General features: G+C 38.5%; 1 protein-coding gene across 10 annotated transcripts; it reads left to right on the plus strand.

Moving 5' to 3' along the window:
• On the plus strand, positions 1–27,078 carry LOC110062666 (uncharacterized). Of its 10 annotated transcripts, none has more exons than XM_089284652.1 (18): positions 1–19; positions 104–160; positions 1,177–1,249; positions 3,423–3,493; positions 4,588–4,645; positions 5,057–5,114; positions 6,027–6,184; positions 7,211–7,283; positions 8,922–8,975; positions 9,348–9,377; positions 9,887–9,952; positions 10,679–10,753; positions 12,561–12,722; positions 14,470–14,547; positions 15,142–15,209; positions 18,460–18,570; positions 21,813–26,001; positions 26,348–27,078. In XM_089284652.1, the coding sequence occupies exons 10-17, from the start codon at positions 9,368–9,370 to the stop codon at positions 25,977–25,979; spliced, it is 4,737 nt and encodes a 1,578-aa protein (XP_089140778.1). In that variant the 5' UTR covers positions 1–19; positions 104–160; positions 1,177–1,249; positions 3,423–3,493; positions 4,588–4,645; positions 5,057–5,114; positions 6,027–6,184; positions 7,211–7,283; positions 8,922–8,975; positions 9,348–9,367; the 3' UTR covers positions 25,980–26,001; positions 26,348–27,078. The 10 variants fall into 10 exon arrangements, with proteins under 10 accessions (XP_089140778.1, XP_089140777.1, XP_089140786.1 ...); XM_089284651.1 differs by having other exon boundaries at positions 6,135–6,184; XM_089284660.1 differs by lacking the exon at positions 9,348–9,377 and having other exon boundaries at positions 6,135–6,184.
• The last annotated feature ends 189 nt before the right edge of the window (positions 27,079–27,267 follow it).

Here is a 27,267-nt window from a genome sequence, read left to right on the forward strand (position 1 = left end):
TGTTTCAACACGACGTAAGGTAACGTGCGAGGAGGTTCTTCTATTCAGAAACTCCAACTGTTCAAATATTTTAAATTTAATCCTTGTAAACTTTTCTCCATAGGCTACCGGCCATCTGAATCAAAGTTTTCCGTCTCATCAGCTGAGGTGAAGGTCTGAGGTAAGTATTCGATACGACATATGTTTAATCTTTGCTGACGAATTTTGAATCCATATGTACTGTCTGTATTTTAGATTTGGTCTCTCGTAAAGAATGAACCATTCACATTTTGTTTAATAGTAAAAAGTGCTGCTGTCGTATACATTTTTTTCCCACACTGCACTTGGTCATATTAATTTAATGTCCAAAAATGTCCAGAAGCAACCACTCAATATTACTGAAGTTCATTGAAGGTCATTCAACTTGCCATATCAACTCAACTTTATATCCGAATATTCAACTGCTTATTACTTTAGTTAAGTTTCAAAAGGCGACTGTCTGTATTTTAAAGGGAAAGGAGGCAAGTTAAGTGATCTTAGTAGAGCTATGTCTTGTATTCGACTTTTAGCGGCGTTTATGTGTATTTTGTTGATGACGTTACTCGCTGGTGACTGAGAATTGCTCATTGTCACGATATATCCTGAAAAGTAATCAAGTGTGAAAAAGAAAGAGCCCGAACGAAAACAGTAAACTGTGATAGACTTTCGTTGTTGTAGGGGTTTCTGTAATATTTGCGAGGAGGCCTGTATGGAAGCTGTTTTTACAGCTCTCCTGAGCAGGGTGGGGTTAGGGACAGCACGGAGAACTAGGCAGGATCTGTCAAGGATTGACATAGCTGATAGTCATTTGGTGTTTAAATACTTGCACCATAAAGTTGTATTCGTAATCAAAGATGAAAAACTGACAAGAAATACCAAGTAATCAAGTAATTAGCATACAGGCGACTTTTCGAATCCTTTCTCTTACACTACTGATCACGTGTACAAGCCAGATTAATATTATGAGGTCACGAGTCAGAGCGCTGATTTTTCATGGAATGAGGGAAAAACAACTATTTAATTATTTGTAATCCAACTTTTGGTTTCGCTTTCAGTCATTTTTCATACACGGTAAGGGTCTAGTCGATTCAGAAACTCAGACTTTTCCAATGTTTCTCAACGACTCGTGTAGTAATTGCTGTAATCTGTTCTCCATAGGTTAGCAAGTCTTCTGAGATCATCTGAATCATAGTTTTCTGTCTGATAAGCTGAGGTGAAGGTCTGAGCTGAGGTACGTTTTCGATACATCATAGATGCGTATAATCTTGGTTGACGCATTTTGAATCCATATGCATTGTCTGTATTTTAGATCTGGTTTTTCGTGGGGAATGAAGTATTCAAATTTTGCTTAATATTTAAAAGTGCTGCTGTTGTATGTGTTTTTTCTCAACTTGACTCAGTCATATGCTAAGATATCCAGAAATTGGCGACATTGATCACTTGATATCACTGAAGTTTATTGAAGGTCATTCAACTTCCCGTATCAAACGTGCTTTCCGGCCTCAACTTTATACGCGAATATGCCGGATTGTTTCGTATTCATTTTTCAAAGAGCGACTGTGTGTTTTTCAAAGGTGAAGAAGGCAAATTAGGTGATTTTATTGGAGCTAGTGGTATCCGACTTCTAGCGGTGTTAATGTGTATTTTGTTGATGACGTTACTCGCTAATGACCGAGAATTGCTCATTATTACGATACATCCTTTGAAGTAATTAAGTGTGATAAAGAAAAAGTCTGAACGAGAACAGTAAAGTGTGCTAGACTTTCGCTTTTGTTGGGGATTCTGTGATATTCGCTAAGTGACCTGCGAGGAAACTGTCTTTACAGCTCTTCTTAGCAGGGTGGGGAAAGGAGAACAAGGAGAACTAACAAGGATGTGTTACGTATTGACAAAAATAGTTGCATAATCTTTGTTGACGCATTTTGAATCCATACGCATTGTCTGTATTTTAGATCTGGTTTCTCGTGGGGAGTAAAGTTTACAAATTTTGTTTAATATTTAAAAATGCTGCTGTTGTATTTGTTTTTTTTTCCAACGTTACTCAATGTTTGATCTTGGTTGACGCATTTTGAATCCATTTGTATTGTTTGTATTTTAGATCTGGTTTTTGGTGGGGAATAAACTCTTCGTATTTAAATGTTTCATTATCCAATGAAAAGAAACTGCTTAGCTCTCATATTTGAAAACTCTGTCGAGATATAAACTTAAGCATAAACAACGTGCTGCACGAAAGTCGAGAAATCAATTATAGTCCAGGTACGCAGAAGTTTTTTTATTCAGAAACTCCAGCTGTTCAAATATTTTCAATTTAACTGCTTTAAGCTTTTCGCCATAGGCTACGGAGCCATCTGAATCATAGCATTCCGTCTGATAAGCTAAGGTAAAGGTCTGAGGTAAGTACTCGATGCGACAAATGTTTTAATCTTTGCTGACGAATTTAGAATCCATGTGTACTGTCTGTATTTTAGATTTGGTCTCTCGTACGAAATGAACAATTCATATTTTGCTTAATAGTGAAAAATGCTGCTGTTGTAATTATTTTTTCCTACACCGTACTCAGTCATAGTAATGTAATGTCCACAAATTGCAAAACAAACCACTTGATATCACTGCAGTTCATTGAAGGTCGATCATTCAACTTCCCATATCAACTCAACTTTATGCCCGAATATTCAACTGTTTATTAGTTTAGTTAAGTTTCAAAGGGTGACTGTCTGTATTTCAAAGTGGAACGAGGCAAGTTAGGTGATATTGGTGGAGCTACGTCGTGTATTCGACTTTTAGCGGTGTTTATGTGTATTTTGTTGATGACGTTACTTGCTGGTGACTGAGACTTGCTCATTGTCACGATATATCCAGAAAAGTAATCAAGTGTGAAAAGAAAGAGCCGGAACGAAAACAGTAAACTGTGCCGATAGACTTTCGTTGTTGTAAGGGTTTCTGTGATATTTGCAAAGGAAGCTGTTTTCACAGCTCTTCTGGGCAGGGTGGGGTAAGGGACAGCACGGAGAACTAGACAGAATCTGTCAAGGATTCACATAGCTAATAGTCATTTTGGTGTTTAAATACTTGCGCCGTAAAGTAGTATTCCTAATCAAACATGAAAAACTAACAAAAAATACCAAGCAATCAAGTAATTAGCACACAGGCGACTTTTCGAATCCTTTCTCTTACACTACTGATCACGTGTAAAAGCCAGATTAATATTATGAGGTCATGAGCCAGAGCGGTGATCTTTAATGGAATGAGGGAAAAACCCCTATTTGATTATTTGTAATTCAACTTTGGGTTTCGCTGTCAGTCATTTTCTATGCGCAGTGAGGGTCTAGTCGATTCCGAAACTCAGACTTTTGCAATGTGTTTCAACGACTCATGTAGTAATTGCTGTAATCTGTTCTCCATAGGCTAGCAAGGCTTCAAGACCATCTGAATCATAGTTTCTGTCTAATAAGCTGAAGTTAAGGTCTGAGCTGAGGTACGTATTTGATACACAATAGATGCGTAATCTTTGTTGACCCATTTTGAATCCATACGCATTGTCTAATTTCAGATCTGGTTTCTCGTGAGGAATAAAGTATACAAATTTCGCTTAATATTTAAAAATGCTGCTGTTGTATGTGTTTCTTCTAAACGTTACTGAATCACATGTGCAAAATATCCAGAAATTGCGACACACATCAATTGATATCACTGAAGTTTATTGAAGGTCATTCAACTTCCCGGCCGTATCAAACGTGCCTTCCGGCGTCAACTTTCTACTCGAATATTCAATTGTTTCGTATTCATTTTTCAAAGGACGACTGTGTGTTTTACAAAGGGGAAGGAGGCAAGTTAGGTAATCTTAGTGGAGCTTTGTCGTATCCGACTTTTACCAGTGTTTCAACACCGCTAAAATAAGTATTAAAATGTTTATTTTGTTGATGACGTTACTCTCTGGTGACCGAGAATTGCTCTTTGTCGCGATATATCCTGAAAAGTAATCAACTTTGAGAAAAAGAAAAACGGCTGAACGAGAACAGTAGACTGTGATAGACTTTCGCTGTGTTGGGGATTCTCTGATATTTGCTATAAATTAGCTTGGGAGGAAGCTGTCTTTACAGCTCTTCTGAGCGGGGTGGGGAAAGGAGAACAAGGAGAACTAACAAGAATGTTTCACGGATTGACAAAGTTGTCAATCATTTGGCGTTTAGATCATTTGAAAATAACGTTGGATTCGGCCTCATTAATGATGAGAACTGACTAAAAATACCTACAAGTGCCAAGAAAGTAATCAACCAAGTAACATACAGCCGACTTTTCTCTCTTTCTTCTACAATATTGATCACGCGTACATGTCGGATTAATATTATGAGGACACAAGCCATACTATTGCACTGATCTATTATGTATGATATGAGGGAGAGCCCCTATTTTATTATAACTTTGTAAATCAAATTTCGATTTCACATTCATTTGTTTTACAATGGACGTAAGGTTAGTTGTGCAGAAGTTTCGTCTTTTCAGGAGCTCTGACTTTTCCAATATTTTTCAATGAACCATGCGGTAATTGCTGTAAACTTTTCTCCACAGGCTACCGAGTCATCTGAATCATAATTTTCTGTCTGATTAGCCGAGGCGAAGGTCTGAGGTAGTTATTCGATACGACATATGTCTAATCTTGGTTGACGCATTTTGAATCCATATGTATTGTTTGGTATTTTAGATGTGGTTTTTGGTGGGGAATAAACTGTTCGTATTTAAATGCTTTAATTATCTAATGAATAGAAGCTGCTTAGCTCTCATACTTGAAACCTCTGTCGAGATATGAACTTTAGCATAAACAACGTGCGGCACGAAAGTCGAGAAATCAATTATAGTCCAGTTATGGATGAAATGAGGGGAACCCCCCTCTCCTAATTTCATTTGTTATTCAACTTCCTGTTTCACTTTCTGTTGTTGTTCAACACACGGTAAGGTAAGGTGCGAAGAAGTTCTTATATTCAGAAACTCCAACTGTTCAAATATTTTAAGTTTAATTGCTGTAAACGTTTCTCCATAGGCTACCGAGCCATCTGAATCATAGTTTTCCGCCTGATCAGTTGAGGTGAAGGTCTGAGGTAAGTATTCCGTGCGAAATGTGTTTAATCTTTGTTAATGAAATTTGAATCCAAATGTACTGTCTTTATTTTAGAGTTGGTCTTTTGTAAGGAATGAACTATTCAAATTTTGCTTCATAGTGAAAAATGCTGCTGTTGTATACGCTTTTTTCCTACACCGTACTCAGTCATATTAATTTAATGTCCAGAAATTTCAAAAGCAATCACTCGATATGACTGTAGTTCATTGAAGCTCATTCAACTTCCCATATCAACTCAACTTTGTATCCGGATATTCAACAGTTGATTAGTTTAGTTAAGTTTCAAAAGGCGGCTGTCTTTATTTCAAAGGGGAAGGAGGAAAGTCAGGTGATCTTAGTAGAGCTATCTCGTGTATTCGACTTTCAGCGGTGTTAATGTGTATTTTGTCGATGACGTTACTCGCTGGTGACTTAAGAATTGCTCATTGTCACGACATATCCTGAAAAGTAATTAAGTGTGAAAAAGAAGAGCTCGAACAAAAACAGTAAACTGAGGTAGACTTTCGCTGTTGTAGGAGTTTTTGTGACATTCGCGAAGTAGCCTGCAAGGAAGCTGTCTTTACAGCTTTTCTGAGCAGGGTGGGGTAAGTGACAGACAGGACAACTAGGCAGGATCTGTTAAGGATTGACAGAGCTGATAGTCATTTGGTGTTTAAATACTTGCGCAATAAAGTTGTATTCGTAATTAAATATGAAAAACTAACCAAAAATATCAAGTAATCAAGTAATTAACAGACAGGCGAGTTTTCGAATCCTTTGCCTTACACCATTGACCGCGTGTACAAGCCAGATTAATATTTTGAGGTCACGAGCCAGAGCGGTGATCTTTCATGGAATGAGGGAAAAACCCCTATTTGATTATTTGTAATTCAAGTTTTGGTTTCGCTTTCAGTCATTTTCCATACACTGGAAGGGCCTAGTCGATTCAGAATCGAAACTCAGACTTTTCCAATGTTCCTCGACGACTCGTGTAGTAATTGCCGTGATCTGTTCTCCATAGGCTAGCAAGTCATCTGAGACCAATCAGCTGAGGTGAAGGTCTGAGCTGAGGTACGTATTTGATCCAAAATAGATGCATAATCTTTGTTGACGTATTTGAATCCATATGCATTGTCTGTATTTTAGATCTGGTTTCTCGTGGGGAATGAAGTATTCAAATTTTGCTTAATATTAAAAAATGTTGTATGTTTTTTTTTTCTCAACGTTACTCAGTCATTTGTATAAGATATCCAGAAATTGGCGACACTCATCACTTGATATCACTGAAGTTTATTGAAGGTCATTTAACTTCCCGTATCAAACGTGGTTTCCGGCCTCAACTTTATACCCGAATATGCGATTGTTTCGTATTCATTTTTCAAAGAGCGACTGTGTGTTTTTCAAAGGGGAAGAAGGCAAGTTAGGTGATCTTAGTTGAGCTATGTCGTGTATTCGGTTTTTAGCGGTGTTTATGTGTATTTTGTTTATGACGTTACTCGCTGGTGATTAAGAATTGCTCATTCTCAAGATATATCCTGAAAAGTAATCAAACGTGAAATAGAAAGAGCCGGAACGAAAACAGTAAACTGTGATATACTTTCGTTGTCTTAGGAGTTTCTGTGATATTTGCGAGGAAGCCTGCAAGGACGCTGTTTTTACAGCTCTTCTGAGCAGGTTTGGGTAGGGGACAGCAAGGAGATCTAGACAGGATCTAGATCTGTCAAGGACTGACATAGCTGATAGTCATTTAGTGCTTAAATACTTGGGGCGTAAAGTAGTATTCGTAATCAAACATGAAAAACTAACAAAAAATACCAAGTAATCCAGTAATCAGCGTACAGGCGACTTTTCGAATCCCTTCTCTTACACTACTGATCACGTGTACAAGCCAGATTAATATTATGAGGTCACGAGCCAGAGCGCTGATCTTTCATAGAATGAGGGAAAAACCCCTTGCTGTTTATTTGTAATTCAACTTTTAGTTTCGCTTTCAATCATTTTCTATGCACGGTAAGGATCTAGTCGATTTAGAAACTCAAACTTTTCCAATGTTTCTCAACGACTCGTGTAGTAATTACTGTAATCTGTTCTCCATAGGCTAGCAAGTCATCTGCGGCCATCTGAAGCATAGTTTTCTGTCTGATCAGCTGAAATGAAGATTTGAGCTGAGGTACGTATTCGATACATAATAGACGCATAATGTTTGTCGACGCATTTTGAATCCATACTCATTGTCTGTATTTTAGATCTGGTTTCTCGTGGGAAATGAAGTATTTAAATTGTGCTTAATATTTGAAAATGCTGTTGTTGTATGTGTTTTTTCTCAACGTTACTCAGTCTTATGCATAAGATATCCAGAAATTGTGACACTGATCACTTGATATCGCTGAAGTTTATTGAAGGTCATTCAACTTCCCGTATCAAACGTGCTTTCCGGCCTCAACTTTATACCCGAATATTCATTTGTTTCGTATTCATTTTTCAAAGGGCGACTTTGTGTTTTTCAAAGTGGAAGGAGGCACGTTAGGTGATCTTAGTGGAGCTATGTCGTATCCGAGTTTTAGCGGTGTTAATGTGTATTTTGTTGATGACGTTACTTGCTGGTGACTGAGAATTGCTCGTTGTCATGATATATCCTGCGAAGTAATCAAGTGTGGAAAAGAAAATGTCTGAACGAGAACAGCAAAGTGTGATAGACTTTCGCTGTTGTAGGGGTTTTTGTGATATTCGCGAGGAAGCTGTTTTTACAGCTCTTCTGGGCAGGGTGGGGAAAGGAGAGCAAGGGAAACTAGACAGGATGTGTCACGAATTGGACGTAGCTGACAGTCATTTGGTGTTAAACGCCGCATTTTAGAGCAGAAATATTCATAAACGTCGCCCTCGAATAAACGCATCATGATGCGGCGTTCAGTCGAAAAATAGACTCAAAAGCAATGCGGTAATATCTCAGTTTTAGAAGGCCTAAAAAATGTATTTTCCTTGATCATTACATTCGAAGCTCACAGGAATATAATCAAAACACGAAGACAATATAGGGTAGTTGAAAGAATAGCTTAATTAAGGCTTGGAGATAACAATGTTTTTCAGTTCGAAGAGAGTATACTTCAATGCTCTTTCACTAAGCTCCATGATCTCTAGAATTCTCGCAATGCACAGTCTCGTTGTCAAAGCGGAGTAGTTTACTGGCTCATGAAGAGGACAGTGACATTGAAATTGAGTGAACTTTATTCACTTAATGTATTGCAATAGTTTTAACATTCAAATTGTCAAAGTGAGAACGATATAGAAAATGACTTTCCAGACAAGCACTTAAACGTGTTTCTGTTTTTTTTTTTAATTGAAATGTTGTTACCATGCTATTGTTTTCAATAAATAAATTGGATTTTAAATACACGCCGCCCTCTTATAAACGCCGCATTAGAATCACGTAGAATTTATTAAACGCCGCGTCATTTAATCGAATAAATACGCTACTTGCGCAATAAGGGTGGATTCGTGATCAAAAATGGAAAACTAACAAAAAATACCAGGTAATCAAGTAATTAACATACAGGCGACTTGTCGAATCCTTTCTCTTACACTATTGATCACGTGTACAAGCCAGATTATCATTATGAGGTCACGAGCCAGATGTGCTGATCTTTCATGGAATGAGGGAAAAACCCCTATTTGATTATTTGTACTTCAACTTTTGGTTTCACATTCAGTCGTTTTACAATGCATGGTAACGTTAGTTTTGCAGAAGTCTCGAAGATTCAGAAACTCAAGCTTTTCCAATGCAGTAATTGCTGTAAACTTTTCTCCATAGGATTCCGAGTCATCTGAATTATAGTTTTCTGTTTAGCCCAGGTGAAGGTCTGAGGTAGGTTTTCTATATGATTATTCATAATCTCTCTTGTACTCAATGTCTGTATTTTAAATTTGGTCGGACTTTTTGAATGTTAATTAGTTAATGCAAAGGAATTGCTTAGCTCTCTGATTGTTAGATAAAACATATAAACAACGGACGACAGTGAAAGTGCAGGATTGCATGCAATCTCCTTCGCCGGCATTAAGAATGGAAAACTTTTAGTCAGCCATGCTCACTGAATTTGTTTTGTCTTTATGGGCTGTGGAATAATTTGATTTTCAATGTATTGTGTCCGGGGGGTGGTGGTGCAAACTTTTTGCCTATTCGAAGAAATACGTTTTGACTTGTTTTTCTCAGTTAATCTCTCCATTTTTCGCCTTATAGTCCGTGCCGATGTGATTGTTATGAATCAAGGTAAAAGTATCTTCTGTTTCGGTTTTGTGTTTGAAAACGACCAGCTTAGTTAAGTAACTCTTACTTGCGACTTTTATGCAAGTCACACAACCGTTACATTCAAAACTTGGCCTTTCTGCCAAAGACTAAATACAATTTTTTGACAGCTCTAATGGAAACTTTCATCGTTCTCTTATAGAACTTTGTTTCACGTGTATTATGGTCATACTTTCGTATGGTCACGAGGCACATCAATGTTTTAAATAAGAAGGGGGACCCCCTATCGCCTGACCTATTTTTACTATTGTACAATTCAGCTCCCTCGAATTGTTTCCTTTGTCCATACTCTTGAGAAGTAAATTAACATCTTTGTAATTGACTGAGCCCGGGATTGGTTGACTTTAAGCAAGTTCAAGGCAGTCATGTTTATAAATAGTGTTTGGTAGTGAGGTTTAAAAAAAGAATAATATGGATAGATTTGATAATGTGAACAAAAAGAATACGACTATTTGTTTTCCTTTGTATTTTAGTCATGGCGGAAAGTGAAATTAAGTCACGTGAAGCAAGAGTAGATTCTGAGGAATATGTTTTAGCAGGTAAGAAGGCAAAACTGGAAATAACTTCACAAGCAATGAAGTATTTATCATCGGTTTCAGTTCGCGGCTGGTGTAAAAGCATCAAATCTTTCAAAGTAAACTAGCTGGTTTTAAAATGGTCGTGGAACTTGAAGCGCAATGTTGTTTTGTAGTGAGCAAGGTCTACAATGCAAGCTGTGGAAATCCAGTGTCATCCCCTGTAATTTATCAGGCTTGGATGCCCTTAATACCTGGAAACGGTGAAAAAGAAAAATTGCTTGAGATGTGATATGGCGAAACAAGACGAAAGACAGATCCGAGACTTTTTTTTATTTTGTACAAACCTATTTTGCTGTTTTGCAACGTTATCTGTTACTAATGTTAATTATGTTGTAAATTATTGCTGGTAGTTATAAAATAGAGCAGTTTTAATTGAGTATCGTTATTAAACCAAAACCAAAGTAATCACTCTAGCCAATCACAAAGGTCACAGATAATCCAGTGAACAAATCAAAACTAAGTAAAAACATGTAACTGAAGTGAAGCGCGGGAAAACGTGTGCGAGCGAAGAAGGATTGGTTTTGGTTTCTCTTCTGATTGGCTGTAAAAGTGGCACTAGTTTTTTCAACCAATCGTGTAGGGTATAGATATACAAAACTAGTTGCTTTTCAACACTCAATTGAAAATCGCTCTATAAAAGAGTTTTTGAATAAAATAGTGAAGTTTCTTTTCCCGATCTATTATCAGACATAGCCCAAGGCCCAGCTCCAGGCCCAGGCCCTCCTAATGAAAAACTTGATTTTGATGATGATACTCTAAGAGGTGAGAGAATAACTGCCAATTAGTTTATTATATAATACACTATTAATTTTACACCATATCGTACCTGTTCGGTTAGTTTTGGTGGGATTTTGAGCCATGGCCAACCAACCAGGCCCCGCGGTCAGCGGTTGGGTCACCGGGGGAAACCCTTGGTTAACAGAAAAGATTGATATTTTTTTGATTAGTTATTGACGAGATCAAACGGGCCCGCCATATCGCCGAAGCTGAAGTGTACCAAAAAAATTCGATTAAGCATTAAAGTGGTACTATGACGAAAATCGCATCCTTCCTATTTAAGCCATTTTAAAACTTAGACAAGTAGTCTGTCCGAGAATAAAAATGCTGTTTACCATTTTCAAATATCTCTTTTCGTTCTAGAGACATTCAAGTTTTTAAGATATGCAAATTGAGTTTGTGATGACGTGATTAACTCAACCATATTTTGATCAAATACGAGGATCAAATATATCTCAACCAAATTGAATCAGAAATGTTTGGTTTCTGGCAGTACGATTCTACTACAGGTGTTCCACAATATGAAGCTAGCATATTTGTTATCATGGCAACACACTGGGTTCCAGACCTCCCCGATATTGAAGGCTTTTCTGGCCACCTGTAGCGTTCTGTATTGGTATTTGCCAATGGTACCGGATCACCACAATCTAGCAAGCATATAAATATGTTAGGTCGAGTTCACGGCCTTGTTTAACGTTTTTAGAACTTAAAATCACTAAAATATTGAAATCAGGTTGGAGGGGACTGGAAAAGAGTGGGTTGCCATGGAAACGGAAATTATTACAGTCGGAGGTGTGTTGCATGTAGACCTAATAGCCTACCAAGTTTCAATGGTTTTTGCTGCAAATTGACCGAGATAGCTCTACTTTTATACTTGATTGAATATTTGGTTGAGTGTATGACGTCATAAGTCCTTTCATTTGCATAGTTAACACATTTTCAAATTTAAATATCACCGGAACCAATGTAGATATCTGCATATGGTAAACTGGGTTTTTAATCTTTCGTGGAATTCTATGATTAACTTAATAATTCAAGGGGTAAAAATTTGATCCTAGTACCACTTAATCTGTATCCTAATTCAACCTAAAAGCTGGCCACATTAAGTCGTTAATCAGTGATTTGATATCTTGTTTTTCGTTATATAAAAAAGAGTAAATCATTAACCGCTTGGTTTGTATGTAAAGCTTCTCCGAGATACAATCAACTGTTCACGTTGACCACTTTTATCTTCCACTACGTAGTAGAGTATCAAGACTGAGGTGGACTAAGGGCTGGTTTACACTAGCGCAATGCCATAAGCATAAGCTGACATACGCAGATGCAGCAAGATCATGATAATTAGCGCCTTTTCCCAAACAAAAGTCGCTAATTATCAACATCTTACTGCGTCTGCGTGTGTCGGCTTATGCTTATTCATATGCGCTTGTGTAAACAAGCCTTAAAGAGTTTTTTGATAAAACACTTACAGAATTATATTTAAAATGGTAACTACTGCAATAAAGTGACAACTCACAGACCGTTTCACAGAAAAGAACTAAAAAAGATTTAAATGTCATTTTATTCAGAGGTTTTTTTAGGGTCAATTTAGGCTGGGATACAAAATGTAGTAATAGATCATGTTAGCGGCGCATAGCTGTGTTCACTTCACGTTCACCTAACTACTTGCGCTTGAGTGTCGCAGAAGGCCTTTCTCACTCTGCAAGAAAATCGACAATCTGAGGGAAACAAATTGAACAATGCTAAGCCGTATAAAAATAAGTTACTAATCAAATCTGTTTTGTTTTTTCAGCGATAGCAGAAGTCTATCGGGAAGAAGGTGACAAAGAATTCACAAGAAAAGAAGTTTGTAACGCGATATACCTCTATACAGAAGGAATTCATGTGAACTGTAAAGATTTCCAGCTGAATGCGAAGCTGTACAGCAACAGGGCAACAGCTTATTACCATCTCGGTAAGATTTTGATCTTGTCATTTTCAAATTTATCCACCAATCAAAAGAAGTTGTTGCTTTCTTTGCGTTCAGCCTTTTAATGATTATAATAGAAACTATCATTTGAACAGACTATATTGGGAAACTAACTTGGGGAAAACTATCAATTCTTATAGTTCACTACCAAATTTTCTTCGATTCTTATTGGTTTAAATTGATCACGTGACGCGATGGTGTTCATCAGCGGAAAGACACTATCAGCCCATAGTGCCCGTTTTGGGAAAGTAAACGGATAGCTAGTACTCGTCCGTGAAAATATTTGTGTAAACAAGCGGGCTTATAGAAGAGAAAATGAACAGTTGAAATTGTATTAAGAGGTTTTGTTGGTTTTTTTTTCAAAGTTTATGTTTGGCTTTCATCCAAAAAAAGTTAAAAATAATTCAATATGATTTTTGAACTGCTGTGCGGAAGAAAATTTAGTGGTGAACAATGAGGACAATAGAGTGTTTATGTCTCGGAACTATCGGTCTGATAGTTACCCCTTGGAAATTTGATGATGTTCTTAAAACTAGCATATTTGCCCTCGAAGCTTCGCTTCTCGGGGAAATATCTTTTTAAGAACATCAAATTTCCGCGGGGCAACTATCAGCCGATAGTTCCTCGACAGAAACACTATTATTTAAATAGAAATAAATACTCAATTGTCTTTCACGTTCACCGGCAAATTTTCTGGTATTTTCTGAATTTCCGCTTTGTTTTTTTCATGCAGAGTTTCTACTTCTTTGGAAAATTAAACTTGTATGTGTAAACTAAATGCAATTCTGCATGCCAAATATCGAACTGCAAAAACGTGACAAAGTCCGGTTATATTAAAAGAGGTGTCTTCCCTTTACAATCTCAAACCTCTTTACGCTCGATTATTGTTTTACTGTATCGTAGTTCATCGCCGTTTTCAGCCTGAAAAACTACTTATTCGTGCTATTTTCATACAGAAATCTGCACAGAAGCGTATAAACTCTTTAACCTCATCTAAAAAAATGATATAAGAAGGTGCATTTCATGAGCCACTTCACTGAACGGGCACTATAGACTGATGTTCACCATGGGTATACCACAGTCTGATAGTGTCCGCTTAAGATCATATTGTGTGGTCAGTTTTGGCCAACGCCACCAGACAGTGCCCCCACCCCTCCCTGGGACTAGAAATGATCAGTTCTAGCGATCAGAATGAGAAAATTCAGCGGTGAGCCAAGAGAGATGCTTAGTGATGATGCTGCATAATGAATGTGTTAATCGTATTTGGGATGTCCCCACTATCGACCTAAGATGACCTTTGACAAAGGTTGCAATTCAGTTTGCTTCAAGCAATGTTAATCCTTATTGGTCTGCTGTTTAGCTTGCCTTGTTTTATTCCCTTCAGATCTATATTACTCTGCTGTACTGGCGAAGAATCGTTCAAGTTTTACTCTTTCTCAGTATTAAACCCGATTAAACGCAACAGTTTTATTCCCTACTGCCCGGTCGTTTGTTGTCATCACCCGATGACTCCCCATAACGTGCCATTGGAGGTTTGAGTTATCGGGAGTCATCCGTATTTCAAGGATCGGAACAGATTCGTTGCGTGCCACTAAATTGAGAGGGGACTAAGCATTGAAAGAAGACACGCACATTGCATATCTCTACAACCTCGTGAGCTCTCATCGCTTTTACGTTTTCGCTACTTCTTCTCTACTAGGCATGAAATGTTTTTTTCAATTCTATTACTCAGGGAATTTTTACGAGGCCCTGAATGATGCAACGGCCGCCGTCAATTTGGAACCAACTTCGATTAAGGCCATAAAAACAGGTAAAATCCTTGACTCAACTGATTTATAACATGAATGTTGCAATAACTGAAGAAATTATCGCGCGCTCGTTGGCTAATTTTCATTGTCAATAAGCGAACAAACGCCTGAATTTATAACTTATGTGATGTTGACGCGACGAGAAAAAGCGGCTGAGCGGAAAATTTGACAATTTATCATTGTAAAAAAGACAAATTGACGCCAGTTTTTCATGCGTCTGTTCTGTCATTGACAATAAGTTTCGTCATTACGTTGTCAAAGTAGCTAGTTTGTGGATCCACTAGGCTATCACCTTGTGGATTCACAGCTATTTTGACAATGTTATGACGAAATTCATGATCACTAACAGGACAGACGCATGAAAAACGGGCTTCAATTTGTTAAGTCGACAGCTATCGTATCGAGCTCTTCAAATGCAAATGACATTAATATCTTTTCAACGATATTCCCTCGCATGAGCCTCCATTGCAAGCTATTTCGAGTCCAATACCAAATTACGAATATGGCATTTTACAAGAATAAATCAGGTTTTGGATGTTTTCACCTGTGCATTGTAGATAGTACTTTTTGACCTGATATTAAATTATCTATTGTAGGTGCAAGTGCTTGTGAGCACCTACAGTGTTGTGGAGACGCCATATCCTGGTGTGAGAAGGGATTGGCAGTATCCTTTATAACATCAATTATTCATGTTTTTTGCCAGCTGTAAAAAGGAACGATCATGTTACCTTTAGGGATTCTAGCGAAAGTTGTTAAGGGATAAATTACAAAAAGTTGTGTTCTCTCTGCCTTATATATATGCCGCTAAAATCCCGCAAAGCATAATGGGGCGTCAAGAAGCCTTATAGCTGTGGTTATGGTAGCTTCAGGCTATTTACAAAAGTCACAATGCTTTCAAAGTAAATTGTAATTGCAAAAACGTAAGGAGGCTTCTATCAAACCCCTTCTCCATCGTACAGTCTTGGGAGTATGAGTTGTTACTTAAAGGGACCACTTGATTGAAATTCTCGTCGAGAGAAACGAGTAGTCATTTCTGACTTAAAGGAAGAATCGTTTTAGGAAAGAATATAGAGTTTGAAATCCACTTTTTATACGCTCAGTTGCTTGGCAAGCCACAAAACAACTTAGAGATTAAATTGTGTAACTGTAACAAAAGTGAAATGTTGCTCTCTTCAATATTATTTATCTACATACTATTTCTGGGAGCCGCCATTTTCCTAAAGGTTAACCAAAATGACTTTAGGTGATTTTTTTTTTCTCACACTGACTTTCACGTGAGGTCAAATCCCTTTGTACTGCAAGGTGCCAAATTCTCATTCAAATTCCCTACAAAACAATAGCCTTTGATTCTTACAGTCACGAAATAAGTCGCTCATTGGATAACTAGGCCGTGTACAGCATTCTTCGCCTGTTAGGTGTGCTAGTTGACATTAATTTCTGCCCGCCCACGTTACTTACCAATTTTTAGTTTATTACATGGCAATAGATACATAGTGTTTCGTAAAGATATATTTGTTGTTTTCTGGCTGGTAGGTCCTTATAGTGAATCAAAGGCCCTATGCCTTGGGCTGTCTCGTGTCACTTGTGTGAAGAAATCCACTGCCAAACCAAACAAGTGTAATGCAAGCGTAACGCTAGACCAACTAGACAGGATACATTTTCACCTCCGTTAATTTTACGAATAAAATTCGACAAGGGCCGATTCGACCCTAGCCTGCGAATGCAGACGTATTTGCGGCTGTCGCTTGTCTCCGCCAAAAAATAACGTCTGCGAACCCGAGCCAGGAAACGATTTATGTGACGTAATGACTTTTGTTTTCTCTTTGGCCAATCGGATTCCACGAGTGCTCCTCGCAGCGAATACCTCGCGCAGTAGTTCTGGGGCTATTTGAACTAAACTGTGATTGGCTTAGAATTCCTACGTCACAGAAATCGTTTCCTGGCTCGGGTTCGCAAACGTTATTTTTCGACGGTGACAACCGACCGCCGGAAATATGTCTGCGTTCGTAGGCTAATTCGACCCTTATTATTAATTAATATTTCTTATTTATACCTGGTTGCTTACTCTGGGAAAGTATGCGTTACACGATAGTTTTAAATCGGCTCATTGCGATCCCTAGATTTTCCATTTCTTCCATTTCAGAAATGTTTACGCGGCTCTGTACTTAAGACAATTTAAGCTTAAATCTGTTGTTTGTTGCTATATTTCATGGATTAAAATGATTGTGATATTAGAGGAATCAAAAACCAGTCAGCGAGAATAAGTTTTAGGTAATTCGCGAATTGCTTTAAAGTTTAGACTGTGTACATCCGAATGTACACAGGCTACTCCCATGCTAAGTCTGAAATGAAAAGTAACTGATATGCAAACGTTACACTTCCGGAAGCATTACGAATACAATTCAATCTGGCCTGAGATATTGATCACAGGCCTAACAATTAATTTTTGTGCGTTAAACCGGTCTGCTTATTCGCAGAAAATGTGCCTTAGCAGTTAGTTTTTCAATCCACTCATTATCATCTTTAGATTATTTTGCGTGACTGAAATCCGTCACTTCAACATTTTCAGCCTGTTTTTTTGTTGTCAAATTTGATTTAAGCGCATGCTAGTTGCGTGAAGCGAGGGCTCCGATACTAACGAAATAAAAAGCTAAAAATGGCCTGTCATAAATAGCTACAAATGTTTGAGTAGTCTCCACGGTCTTCATCCCAGTCCCCCGCGGAAAAATAAATAAATTAAATGTCTTGAATCTGTACAGCGTGGTTGAAACTCATATTTCCAAAATCAATAGCACCAAACGTCGTCAATTCTTCGTCGGTTTTATACCTGTCTTTCGTAGCCAAAATGTATTAATCCCTTAAGTTGCCTGAACATTATCTATCTACCTATCTATCTAACGCCCTTCACAGGAATCTTACTTTAGGAACGCACAGAATGGTTACACACGAATGCCTTTCACAGGACTGCACCGAAGTCACTCCATATCCTCTTCTCCATGTGACGTTGGTCACGTGGACACGAGGATATGGAGGTGAGCGAGGTCTTGAAAATGCTGAAATGTTGTGCAAAGTTTGAAGTCGTCGTACAAAAACCATTTCTGTCAGTCGTGGCGAATCACTTGAAATCAGGCTTTTACACCGTAAATTAAATAGTAGAAAGCGAGGAAATTCATTAAGTGTATACAACAGAAACTCTCTCAAATACACCAACGATCAGAGAGGTAGCCTCGACTAAAATTGACTCGTTTTTAGTGAAAATGGTAGGTCAAGAAAAACACAAGATGACGCGCCATTACAGTACCGAGCCACAAAGAACAAAACAACTGTCACAAACAAAGCACTTGTTTGAATTTACTTACGGTGACCTTCCTTGCCACTTTTAGAGTCAATAGAGATAACCTTGTGTTGATTAATCGTCGATGGAAGTGTAAAAAGGGCAAAGGTTGACGATTACAGTTAGTTCACTCACGAAAATTGATCAACACGACGATATCACCCGATATGAAAACGTTACCGAGTCCGTAGTCAAAGATAGGAAAATTCGGACCGAGGTAGACAGCAGGATTCGTCACCGTGACCTCTTGGAGAAAATAATAGAAATAGAAATGTAAGTAATTAAACGAATTTCTAAGTATATATAACAACAGTCTCCATTGGGTGCAAAAATATGCTCGGATATTTGTCCACGGACATTATCTGTTCAGAGAAGCTAAATATAAAGTCCGTTGACAAATATCCGAGCATATTGTCGCGCCAAATGCGGGCTATTGTGTTTATTATCCTTCAAACTTTTTTCGTAACACGCCCAGTTTTGAAAATTGGGGAACATCACTCGGATATTCCCCAAGGTTGGGAATATTCAGTCCCTTGAACCGTTATATTTTAATTATGTCATGTGCCTTAACCCTAAGCAGATTGACAAAACTAACAAGACATTACTAGATTTACGAGCCAGGTGCGTTGGAGATCGACTTAAATTACAAGAAGCAAAGAGCAATCCCGAAACTCACTCTGTTAAGGGCCAGGTAAGTGATGCTAGAGGAAAATATATTCTCGGCTCTAAAGGGGAGGTTAAATAATGCTGGAGTTGATATATGTTGTTCAAAAAACCTCTTGTATGAAAACGCGCGGTGAAAGAAATACTTTTATTACCCTCTAGAAGCAATGAGTTAGCACGAGCTGTTAACGTATGACAATGACTCGAGCAAAGATAATTTACATTTTGAGAATTGAAATAAGGCAAAATAGAAAACATTATCTTTTTGTTTGTACCCGGTTTCTCTATAAATATACAAGTATTCTATCCCTAATGCTGTTCTCGTATTGACTACGCTACTTAATATCTATTCTATTGAAGAGTGCGAGTACTCTTGCAGCCTGTGGTTAACAAAATGGCGGCTGCTTCTTTACGTTTTCGAAGTGTCTGTGAAAAGAACTTAGATAAAGTTTTTTAACAACCTGTAGATTTACACTCAAACAATTAGATTATTCATTCTCGATTTGTATCCGTGATAGCTGAGTTGGGCTGAGCCCTCGTTGTGTAGCACGTGAGAGAAATCTTGAGCTCATATTCTGATTGTCAAATGGAAACGCAACAAACTTAAGAGAACTTATGCTTATGCTTATGTCAAGTGAAAACGCACTGCTGAAAGCATGAGCATATGCATAAACATCGTCCATCACCTTTTTTTACTGTATCGAGGAGATAGAGAATGAAAACTTAGGCAGTTATCCATTCTGCGATACGTACGTACTCAACTTTACGTCAATTTGCAAGTGAGAAGATGTATGAAGATGTACGAGGATCTTCGGCAACACTCCGCTCCGCATCACATTTTCACCTCTCTTCTCGCTGTTTGAAAATGCGATAAGGCATGGTTTCTACTGGGAGCGACCATTGCTAATTTAACTACTTTAACACCTACAGTCTTGGATAATTTAAATTAAAAATTAAGACAACCCCTCGCCCCCATTTTATTGATAGGAAAAATGGTGCGCTTTGGGTTTAGGGCCTGTTCATCCGTGATTAGGGGGGAGGGGTGGTTTATCTTTTATCCAAGATTGTCAGTTGTTACCTACCGTTTCTTGACTATTTTTATCTTGTAACGAGTACATTTATATATATTATCTTACCCTCTGTTTACTATTTACAACTTTTTCACTCTTTATGTAACTATATTGTTAAACTATACAAAGGCCGGATCCAGCAAAACGCAGACATTTCGACGTCTCTCCTCTATGTTAAGGAAGTAATTGCTAATATTGTAACCAGCCACTCTTATACAGAAGAAGAGTACATTGATTGACAGCACCCTGGAATAATTGTCAGTATAATTATCTTTTTGTAATTCTAACGTTAGACTTCAAAGAAAGCCATCGCAATCCAAGGACAAAATTAATATACTTTGAGTTTTTTTTTAAATTTATTTTATTATGTTTGCACTTTACAATGCTTTTGCTGATAATTTACGCTAAAACAACAACATAAAAGCAACATACACTACTTACAATACAACAGAACTATTAACACGACTTGCAGTACAAGACAGCTTCTTTACCCTAACTACTTTTAACAATTATTTAAAGGAACTTTACATTCGTAACAGCAATACATGTATTTTTTAAATTGCATATCCTTTAATTAATATAACAATTGTTCTAGCAATATATCACCTTTTTCTTTGAAATGACATATCCTTTTATGAATCAAATGCCTTTTAAAAGCATTAGCACGACAGAAAATGCGAAGAAGCATCATAAAAGAATATCAGAAACTTGATTTTCTATTCTTAACTTCTTTTGTAGTAAATTCAATCCAGTCAAGAATCCTCTCGTTTACCTTGTGATAATGTAGATAATAGTTAGCATATAATAAACAGAGATTCAATTTCCCAACATTGTTATTATTCTACCCACGCGCCATACCAAGCAATAATTCGTAGTTTCCCGGGGATATTGAGGTGTTATTTATCTCGTTGAACCAGTTCAACAGCCGATTGTGAAAAGAAGTTGTGGTACTACAGTTTTGAAATGTATGAAGAACTGAGTCAGGCTCACCACAGTAGGAACATCTATTATAGCCTGCTAATCCATAGAGAGTAAGCTCTTTCTTCGTAGCGACAATGCGATGGATAAGCTTAAAGTAAAGTTCTCTCAGTTGATTCTCTTTACAAATAGCCTTCACTCTATTAAAGATTTGGTTCCATGAGAAAGCCGTCGGAGCAAAGTTGCGATCCCATTTCATTGGACCAGTGGCCTGATACTTCCGTTTATCGCGAAAAAGCCAATAATAGTCTTCAGACCTAGGTTTCAAGAGGTCGATAGTTAAGACTGAAGATAATTGAAATAAGGCTGCCGCCAGATAAACTGTTGACATTAGGCTCAGTACGCTCCTTGGCTCCTCAAAAAACAGCCATGGCCGTCAATTACATCATGCAGCGTGAAGACACCCTTTTCAACGCAATCATGGTAAAAAAGATCCTCCCATCAATGAGGACCTCTTTGTTTTCAAAGAGAATCATGTCTTTTTCATCCTCAGAGTTATAAGAACTTTTTAGGTCCAGGAAAGAAAACAATATATCCTTGTAGGAGGATGGTATGTCTGAATCCTTTAGAAATTTCTTATCATAGTTGAAGCGTAAGAGAAAATAAAAGACCCCCACATTTTATAAAATAAACTTTTGGAATTGCTGACCAAATGTTATTTTCTTTGTCATCAGTCTTGAAGAGACGCTAGATCCACACTAAGTGCAGGGACTTAAACATAATGTAAACATTAGTGAACCGCCAATCACCATCGCCATAGTCCTGATCGATATAAAACTTGTCTCTTGATTTTATCTTGTTTGTTTTTCCATAAGAACTGGAAAGGTAGCGATTGGATTAGAGATGCGTATTTGTCTGGAGTGTCATCCATGGAGGCCAAATAAAGAATTTGAGACAATCCTAGGGTGTTTGGAATCAAGCACCGCCCAAGCAGAGAAAGTTTACGCCAACGCCAAGCTGCAAGTTTTTTCTCAAGATCATCCACTTTCTTAGTAAAGCTCTTCCGTTAATTGTCAACACTATCATACGAGGAAAAAATTCCCGAGACTTTCACCAATTCAGTGGTCCAAGCTAGACCAAGAGGTGTTTAACCACCAAAGCTTTGCTTTGGAATGGTATTGATAGTTTCAGCTTTATAAATCCCGAAAATAGCGCTTTGTAAAGTTTTTGGGTAGATATTCATGCTTTCATCATTAACTGACATGCGTTTTTTGTCTGACAGGAAAATACCAACTCTTTACCGAAAAGTACCAAAGATGTGACGGCCAACGCAGGAGAAGAAACCTGTTATATCAACGTTCCAAAACATCTGACGTCTTTCAAAGGAGCCATCGAGTACCATGAACGTCATCTAAAACTTGCCAAAGAAGTGGCAGACAGAGCTGGAAAAGGAAATTCAAATGCTAATCTTGACAACGCTTATCACAGTCTGGGAGATTTCAAAAAAGCCATCGAGTACCATGAACGGCATCTAAAAATTGCCAAAGAAGTGGGAGACAGGGCTGGAGAAGGAAGGTCGTATGGTAATCTTGGCAACGCTTATGACAGTCTGGGAGATTTCAAAAAAGCCATCGAGTACCATGAACGGCGTCTAAAAATTGCCAAAGAAGTGGGAGACAGGGCTGGAGAAGGAATGTCGTATGGTAATCTTGGCAACGCTTATGACAGTCTGGGAGATTTCAAAAAAGCCATCGAGTACCATGAACGGCGTCTAAAAATTGCCAAAGAAGTGGGAGACAGGGCTGGAGAAGGAAGTTCGTATGCTAATCTTGGCAACGCTTATGACAGTCTGGGAGATTTCAAAAAAGCCATCGAGTACCATGAACTAGATCTAAAAATTGCCAAAGAAGTGGGAGACAGGGCTGGAGAAGGAATTTCGTATGGTAATCTTGGCAACGCTTATGACAGTCTGGGAGATTTCAAAAAAGCCATCGAGTACCATGAACGGCATCTAAAAATTGCCAAAGAAGTGGGAGACAGGGCTGGAGAAGGAATGTCGTATGGTAATCTTGGCAACGCTTATCACAGTCTAGGAGATTTCAAAAAAGCCATCGAGTACCATGAACGGCGTCTAAAAATTGTTAAAGAAGTGGGAGACAGGGCTGGAGAAGGAAGGTCGTATGCTAATCTTGGCAACGCTTATGACAGTCTGGGAGATTTGAAAAACGCCATCGAGTACCATGAACTAGATCTAAAAATTGCCAAAGAAGTGGGAGACAGGGCTGGAGAAGGAAGGTCGTATGCTAATCTTGGCAACGCTTATCACAGTCTGGGAGATTTCAAAAAAGCCATCGAGTACCATGAACGGCATCTAAAAATTGCCAAAGAAGTGGGAGACAGGGCTGGAGAAGGAATGTCGTATGGTAATCTTGGCAACGCTTATCACAGTCTAGGAGATTTCAAAAAAGCCATCGAGTACCATGAACGGCGTCTAAAAATTGCCAAAGAAGTGGGAGACAGGGCTGGAGAAGGAAGGTCGTATGGTAATCTTGGCAACGCTTATGACAGTCTGGGAGATTTGAAAAACGCCATCGAGTACCATGAACGGCGTCTAAAAATTGCCAAAGAAGTGGGAGACAGGGCTGGAGAAGGAAGGTCGTATGCTAATCTTGGCAACGCTTATCACAGTCTGGGAGATTTCAAAAAAGCCATCGAGTACCATGAACTAGATCTAAAAATTGCCAAAGAAGTGGGAGACAGGGCTGGAGAAGGAATGTCGTATGGTAATCTTGGCAACGCTTATCACAGTCTAGGAGATTTCAAAAAAGCCATCGAGTACCATGAACGGCGTCTAAAAATTGCCAAAGAAGTGGGAGACAGGGCTGGAGAAGGAAGGTCGTATGGTAATCTTGGCAACGCTTATGACAGTCTGGGAGATTTCAAAAAAGCCATCGAGTACCATGAACGGCATCTAAAAATTGCCAAAGAAGTGGGAGACAGGGCTGGAGAAGGAAGGTCATATGCTAATCTTGGCAACGCTTATCACAGTCTGGGAGATTTCAAAAAAGCCATCGAGTACCATAAACTAGATCTAAAAATTGCCAAAGAAGTGGGAGACAGGGCTGGAGAAGGAATTTCGTATGGTAATCTTGGCAACGCTTATGACAGTCTGGGAGATTTCAAAAAAGCCATCGAGTACCATGAACGGCATCTAAAAATTGCCAAAAAAGTGGGAGACAGGGCTGGAGAAGGAAGGTCGTATGGTAATCTTGGCAACGCTTATGACAGTCTGGGAGATTTCAAAAAAGCCATCGAGTACCATGAACTAGATCTAAAAATTGCCAAAGAAGTGGGAGACAGGGCTGGAGAAGGAATGTCGTATGGTAATCTTGGCAACGCTTATGACAGTCTGGGAGATTTCAAAAAAGCCATCGAGTACCATGAACTAGATCTAAAAATTGCCAAAGAAGTGGGAGACAGGGCTGGAGAAGGAAGTTCGTATGCTAATCTTGGCAACGCTTATTACCGTCTGGGAGATTTCAAAAAAGCCATCGAGTACCATGAACTAGATCTAAAAATTGCCAAAAAAGTGGGAGACAGGGCTGGAGAAGGAATTTCGTATGGTAATCTTGGCAACGCTTATGACAGTCTGGGAGATTTCAAAAAAGCCATCGAGTACCATGAACGGCATCTAAAAATTGCCAAAGAAGTGGGAGACAGGGCTGGAGAAGGAAGGTCGTATGCTAATCTTGGCAACGCTTATCACAGTCTGGGAGATTTCAAAAAAGCCATCGAGTACCATGAACGGCGTCTAAAAATTGTTAAAGAAGTGGGAGACAGGGCTGGAGAAGGAATGTCGTATGGTAATCTTGGCAACGCTTATGACAGTCTGGGAGATTTCAAAAAAGCCATCGAGTACCATGAACGGCGTCTAAAAATTGCCAAAGAAGTGGGAGACAGGACTGGAGAAGCAAGGTCGTATGCTAATCTTGGTAGTTGTCTTGAATCTCTATGCTCTATGAAGATGGCTCTTGATTGTTATCATTCTAGCGTCCGATTGTTTAATGATCTTAGGCAGAATCTGCAAGGCAAAGATGAGTGGACAATTAGTTACCGCAATATCCATAATATGGTTTATACCAGATTATGGCGTCTGATTTTAAAGCAAGGCGACGTAGTTGAGGCTTTGTTCGCTGTTGAGCAAGGACGTGCACAAGCTTTAACAGATCTTATAAATTCAAAGTACGAAACTGAAACACCACATGGTGGGAAAAAAATGACTTGCGACACATTAAGTTGCCTCCTTTCAGATACAGTCTTTTTGGCAGTCCACGAAAGAGAAATAATTTTCTGGATAATTCAAAATGGAAAAGACGTTCAATTAAGAAGAAAAGAACTCAGCAATAATAATTCGGAGGAAAATGCGAGCAGTGTGTTGGAGTCTTTAATTAACAATGCTCGTGAAAAAAATGGTGTCAGTAGTGGCGTGAAATGCGAGGATCGTTCATTGGATAGGAAAAGCAGGGGAGACGTGTCAAAGAAGAGGGATCAAACTATATCCCAACTAACGTACTCAGATACCAATCCTTTAAGAACATTGTATGACGTCATCATTAGCCCCATCAAAGATTTGATTAATGGCAATGAACTGATATTTGTTCCCGAAGGTCCATTGTGTTTGGCTCCTTATGCTGCATTGATGGATTCTAATTCAAAGTACTTGAGCGAGTATTTCAGAATCCGGGTAATTCCGTCATTGAATAGTTTGAAATTGATCAGAGATTGTTCACCAGATTACCACAAGAAGTCTGGGGCGCTGCTTGTGGGTGATCCATGCGTAGAGCAAGTTTGTTATCGTGGGAAAAGGCTAGAACAGCTGCCATTTGCAAAGATGGAAGTACAGATGATTGGGAAAATACTGAACACCTTCCCCGTCACTGGAAAAGAGGCAACAAAAGCTCAAGTGATGAGAAAACTCCCTTCAGTTGCATTGGTGCACATTGCAGCACATGGTAGGATGGAAACAGGAGAAATTGCTTTGGCACCAAACCCTACAAGAGCATCCCAGATCCCTGCTGAAGAAGACTTCGTGCTAAGAATGAGTGATGTGATGAGAGTTCAAATGCGAGCAGGACTGGTTGTGCTAAGTTGTTGCCATAGTGGCTGTGGTGAGATTAAGGCTGAGGGTGTGGTTGGCATTGCACGAGCCTTCCTGGGTGCCGGTGCTCGTTCTGTTGTTGTGTCTCTGTGGGCAATTGACGACTACGCCACTCAGGAGTTCATGAAGAGTTTCTACCTTCACCTAGCAGAAGGAAGAAGTGCCAGTGAATCTCTGAACCACGCCATGAAGTGTCTGAGAGAGTCTGAGAAATTTAGCGAAGTGAAGCACTGGGCTCCATTTGTACTCATCGGTGACGATGTTACCTTGGACTTGGCTAAAGGCGATTAGATGATCTTCAATATAGCTAAAGGTACTTAAGTGTTTTTTAAATGTTGAGATGATACAATTGGAAACTAAGTAATTTTGAAGTTTCAACTCGGTGAAGTTTTATTTGTCTTAAACAAATAACAATACTTTTGCGTTTTTTGAAAATCTCAAATGGCCTAATTAATTGACACAATTCATAAAACGTGTCTTCAAAAGCGCAAACTTGTGCTGCAAAATACTACCATACTTGCGCTGTACCTTTGTGGTCACCATGACATTCTTTTTTGTTCGTGCAAGGAAATGAATTTTGCAATAGCTTCAGGGGAAATAAAGTGATCAAAGGTCATTCTCGATAATATCTAACATTGTTGTTTTGTCTTACCTCTTAGGTTGTTCAGTCCATCTATCAAGAAGGCTGGGGCAACTCTGTCGATTTGTTATTACGAGACTGCTAAATTTTATTACCTTTTTAAATATAAATAGCTGACTAGCCAACACTGAGTTTATAGGGAAATGCTTTTCTCCGGACTCTATATACATCAGAGTCGTATCAATGTGTATCCGTAAAGGTTTTTGCACCCATAATTTTATAAATGAATGCGCCTCATTCGAGTCTACTATTTTATTTTATAGACTTGGACATATTATTAGGGCTGTGTAAGAGAAGCTTAGAAGTAATCACAAATGAATAGTAAATTCATACACTGTCTAACAATAAAAGGAAAAACAACATTTTAGTAATTTCAGAAAATTAAGAAGCAACGTGTTGTCTTTCCGTAACGTGTTAAATATCCAAAATGAAAAGAATGAGTATTTGTTAGAGAACACATAGAGAATTGTTTCGGAATTTAGTGGTTGTATTATGCTTGCATTGTCATTTGAAATGGACGAGTTGCAGCGATAGAAAAAACTGCTTCTTGCTGAGTAAGCAATGTGCCCTGCTGCGCATTTTTTGCACATTGTTTGAATTTCTAGTGATATTATTTTGCGTTTTAATGTCATGCAATGATCGTTAAACTACTGAAGATTAGTAATAGTTCTAGAAAGGCCTTACGACTTTGCACCTCATATAAAGTTAGAAGATTTAAGGTAAATTAAAAGAAAAACGTTTGAACCTTCAGCAATTTTTTTTCCTCTGTTATAACACGAACTTTTCAAACAAATATTTGCCTTCAATTACCACCAGTTACAGGCAGCTCATCAGGACTGCAATTGGTGGTATCCACACATTGCTACAACACACGTTCCTTTAGTGCTGGCTGCACATTCAGCTGCGCATTGGTTATATTCTCCTGTTGTCAAACATCCA

Source organism: Orbicella faveolata, unplaced genomic scaffold, assembly GCF_042242905.1.
Source record: "Orbicella faveolata isolate gen_17 unplaced genomic scaffold, um_ofav_v1 contig_13, whole genome shotgun sequence".
Taxonomy (NCBI): Eukaryota; Metazoa; Cnidaria; class Anthozoa; order Scleractinia; family Merulinidae; genus Orbicella; species Orbicella faveolata.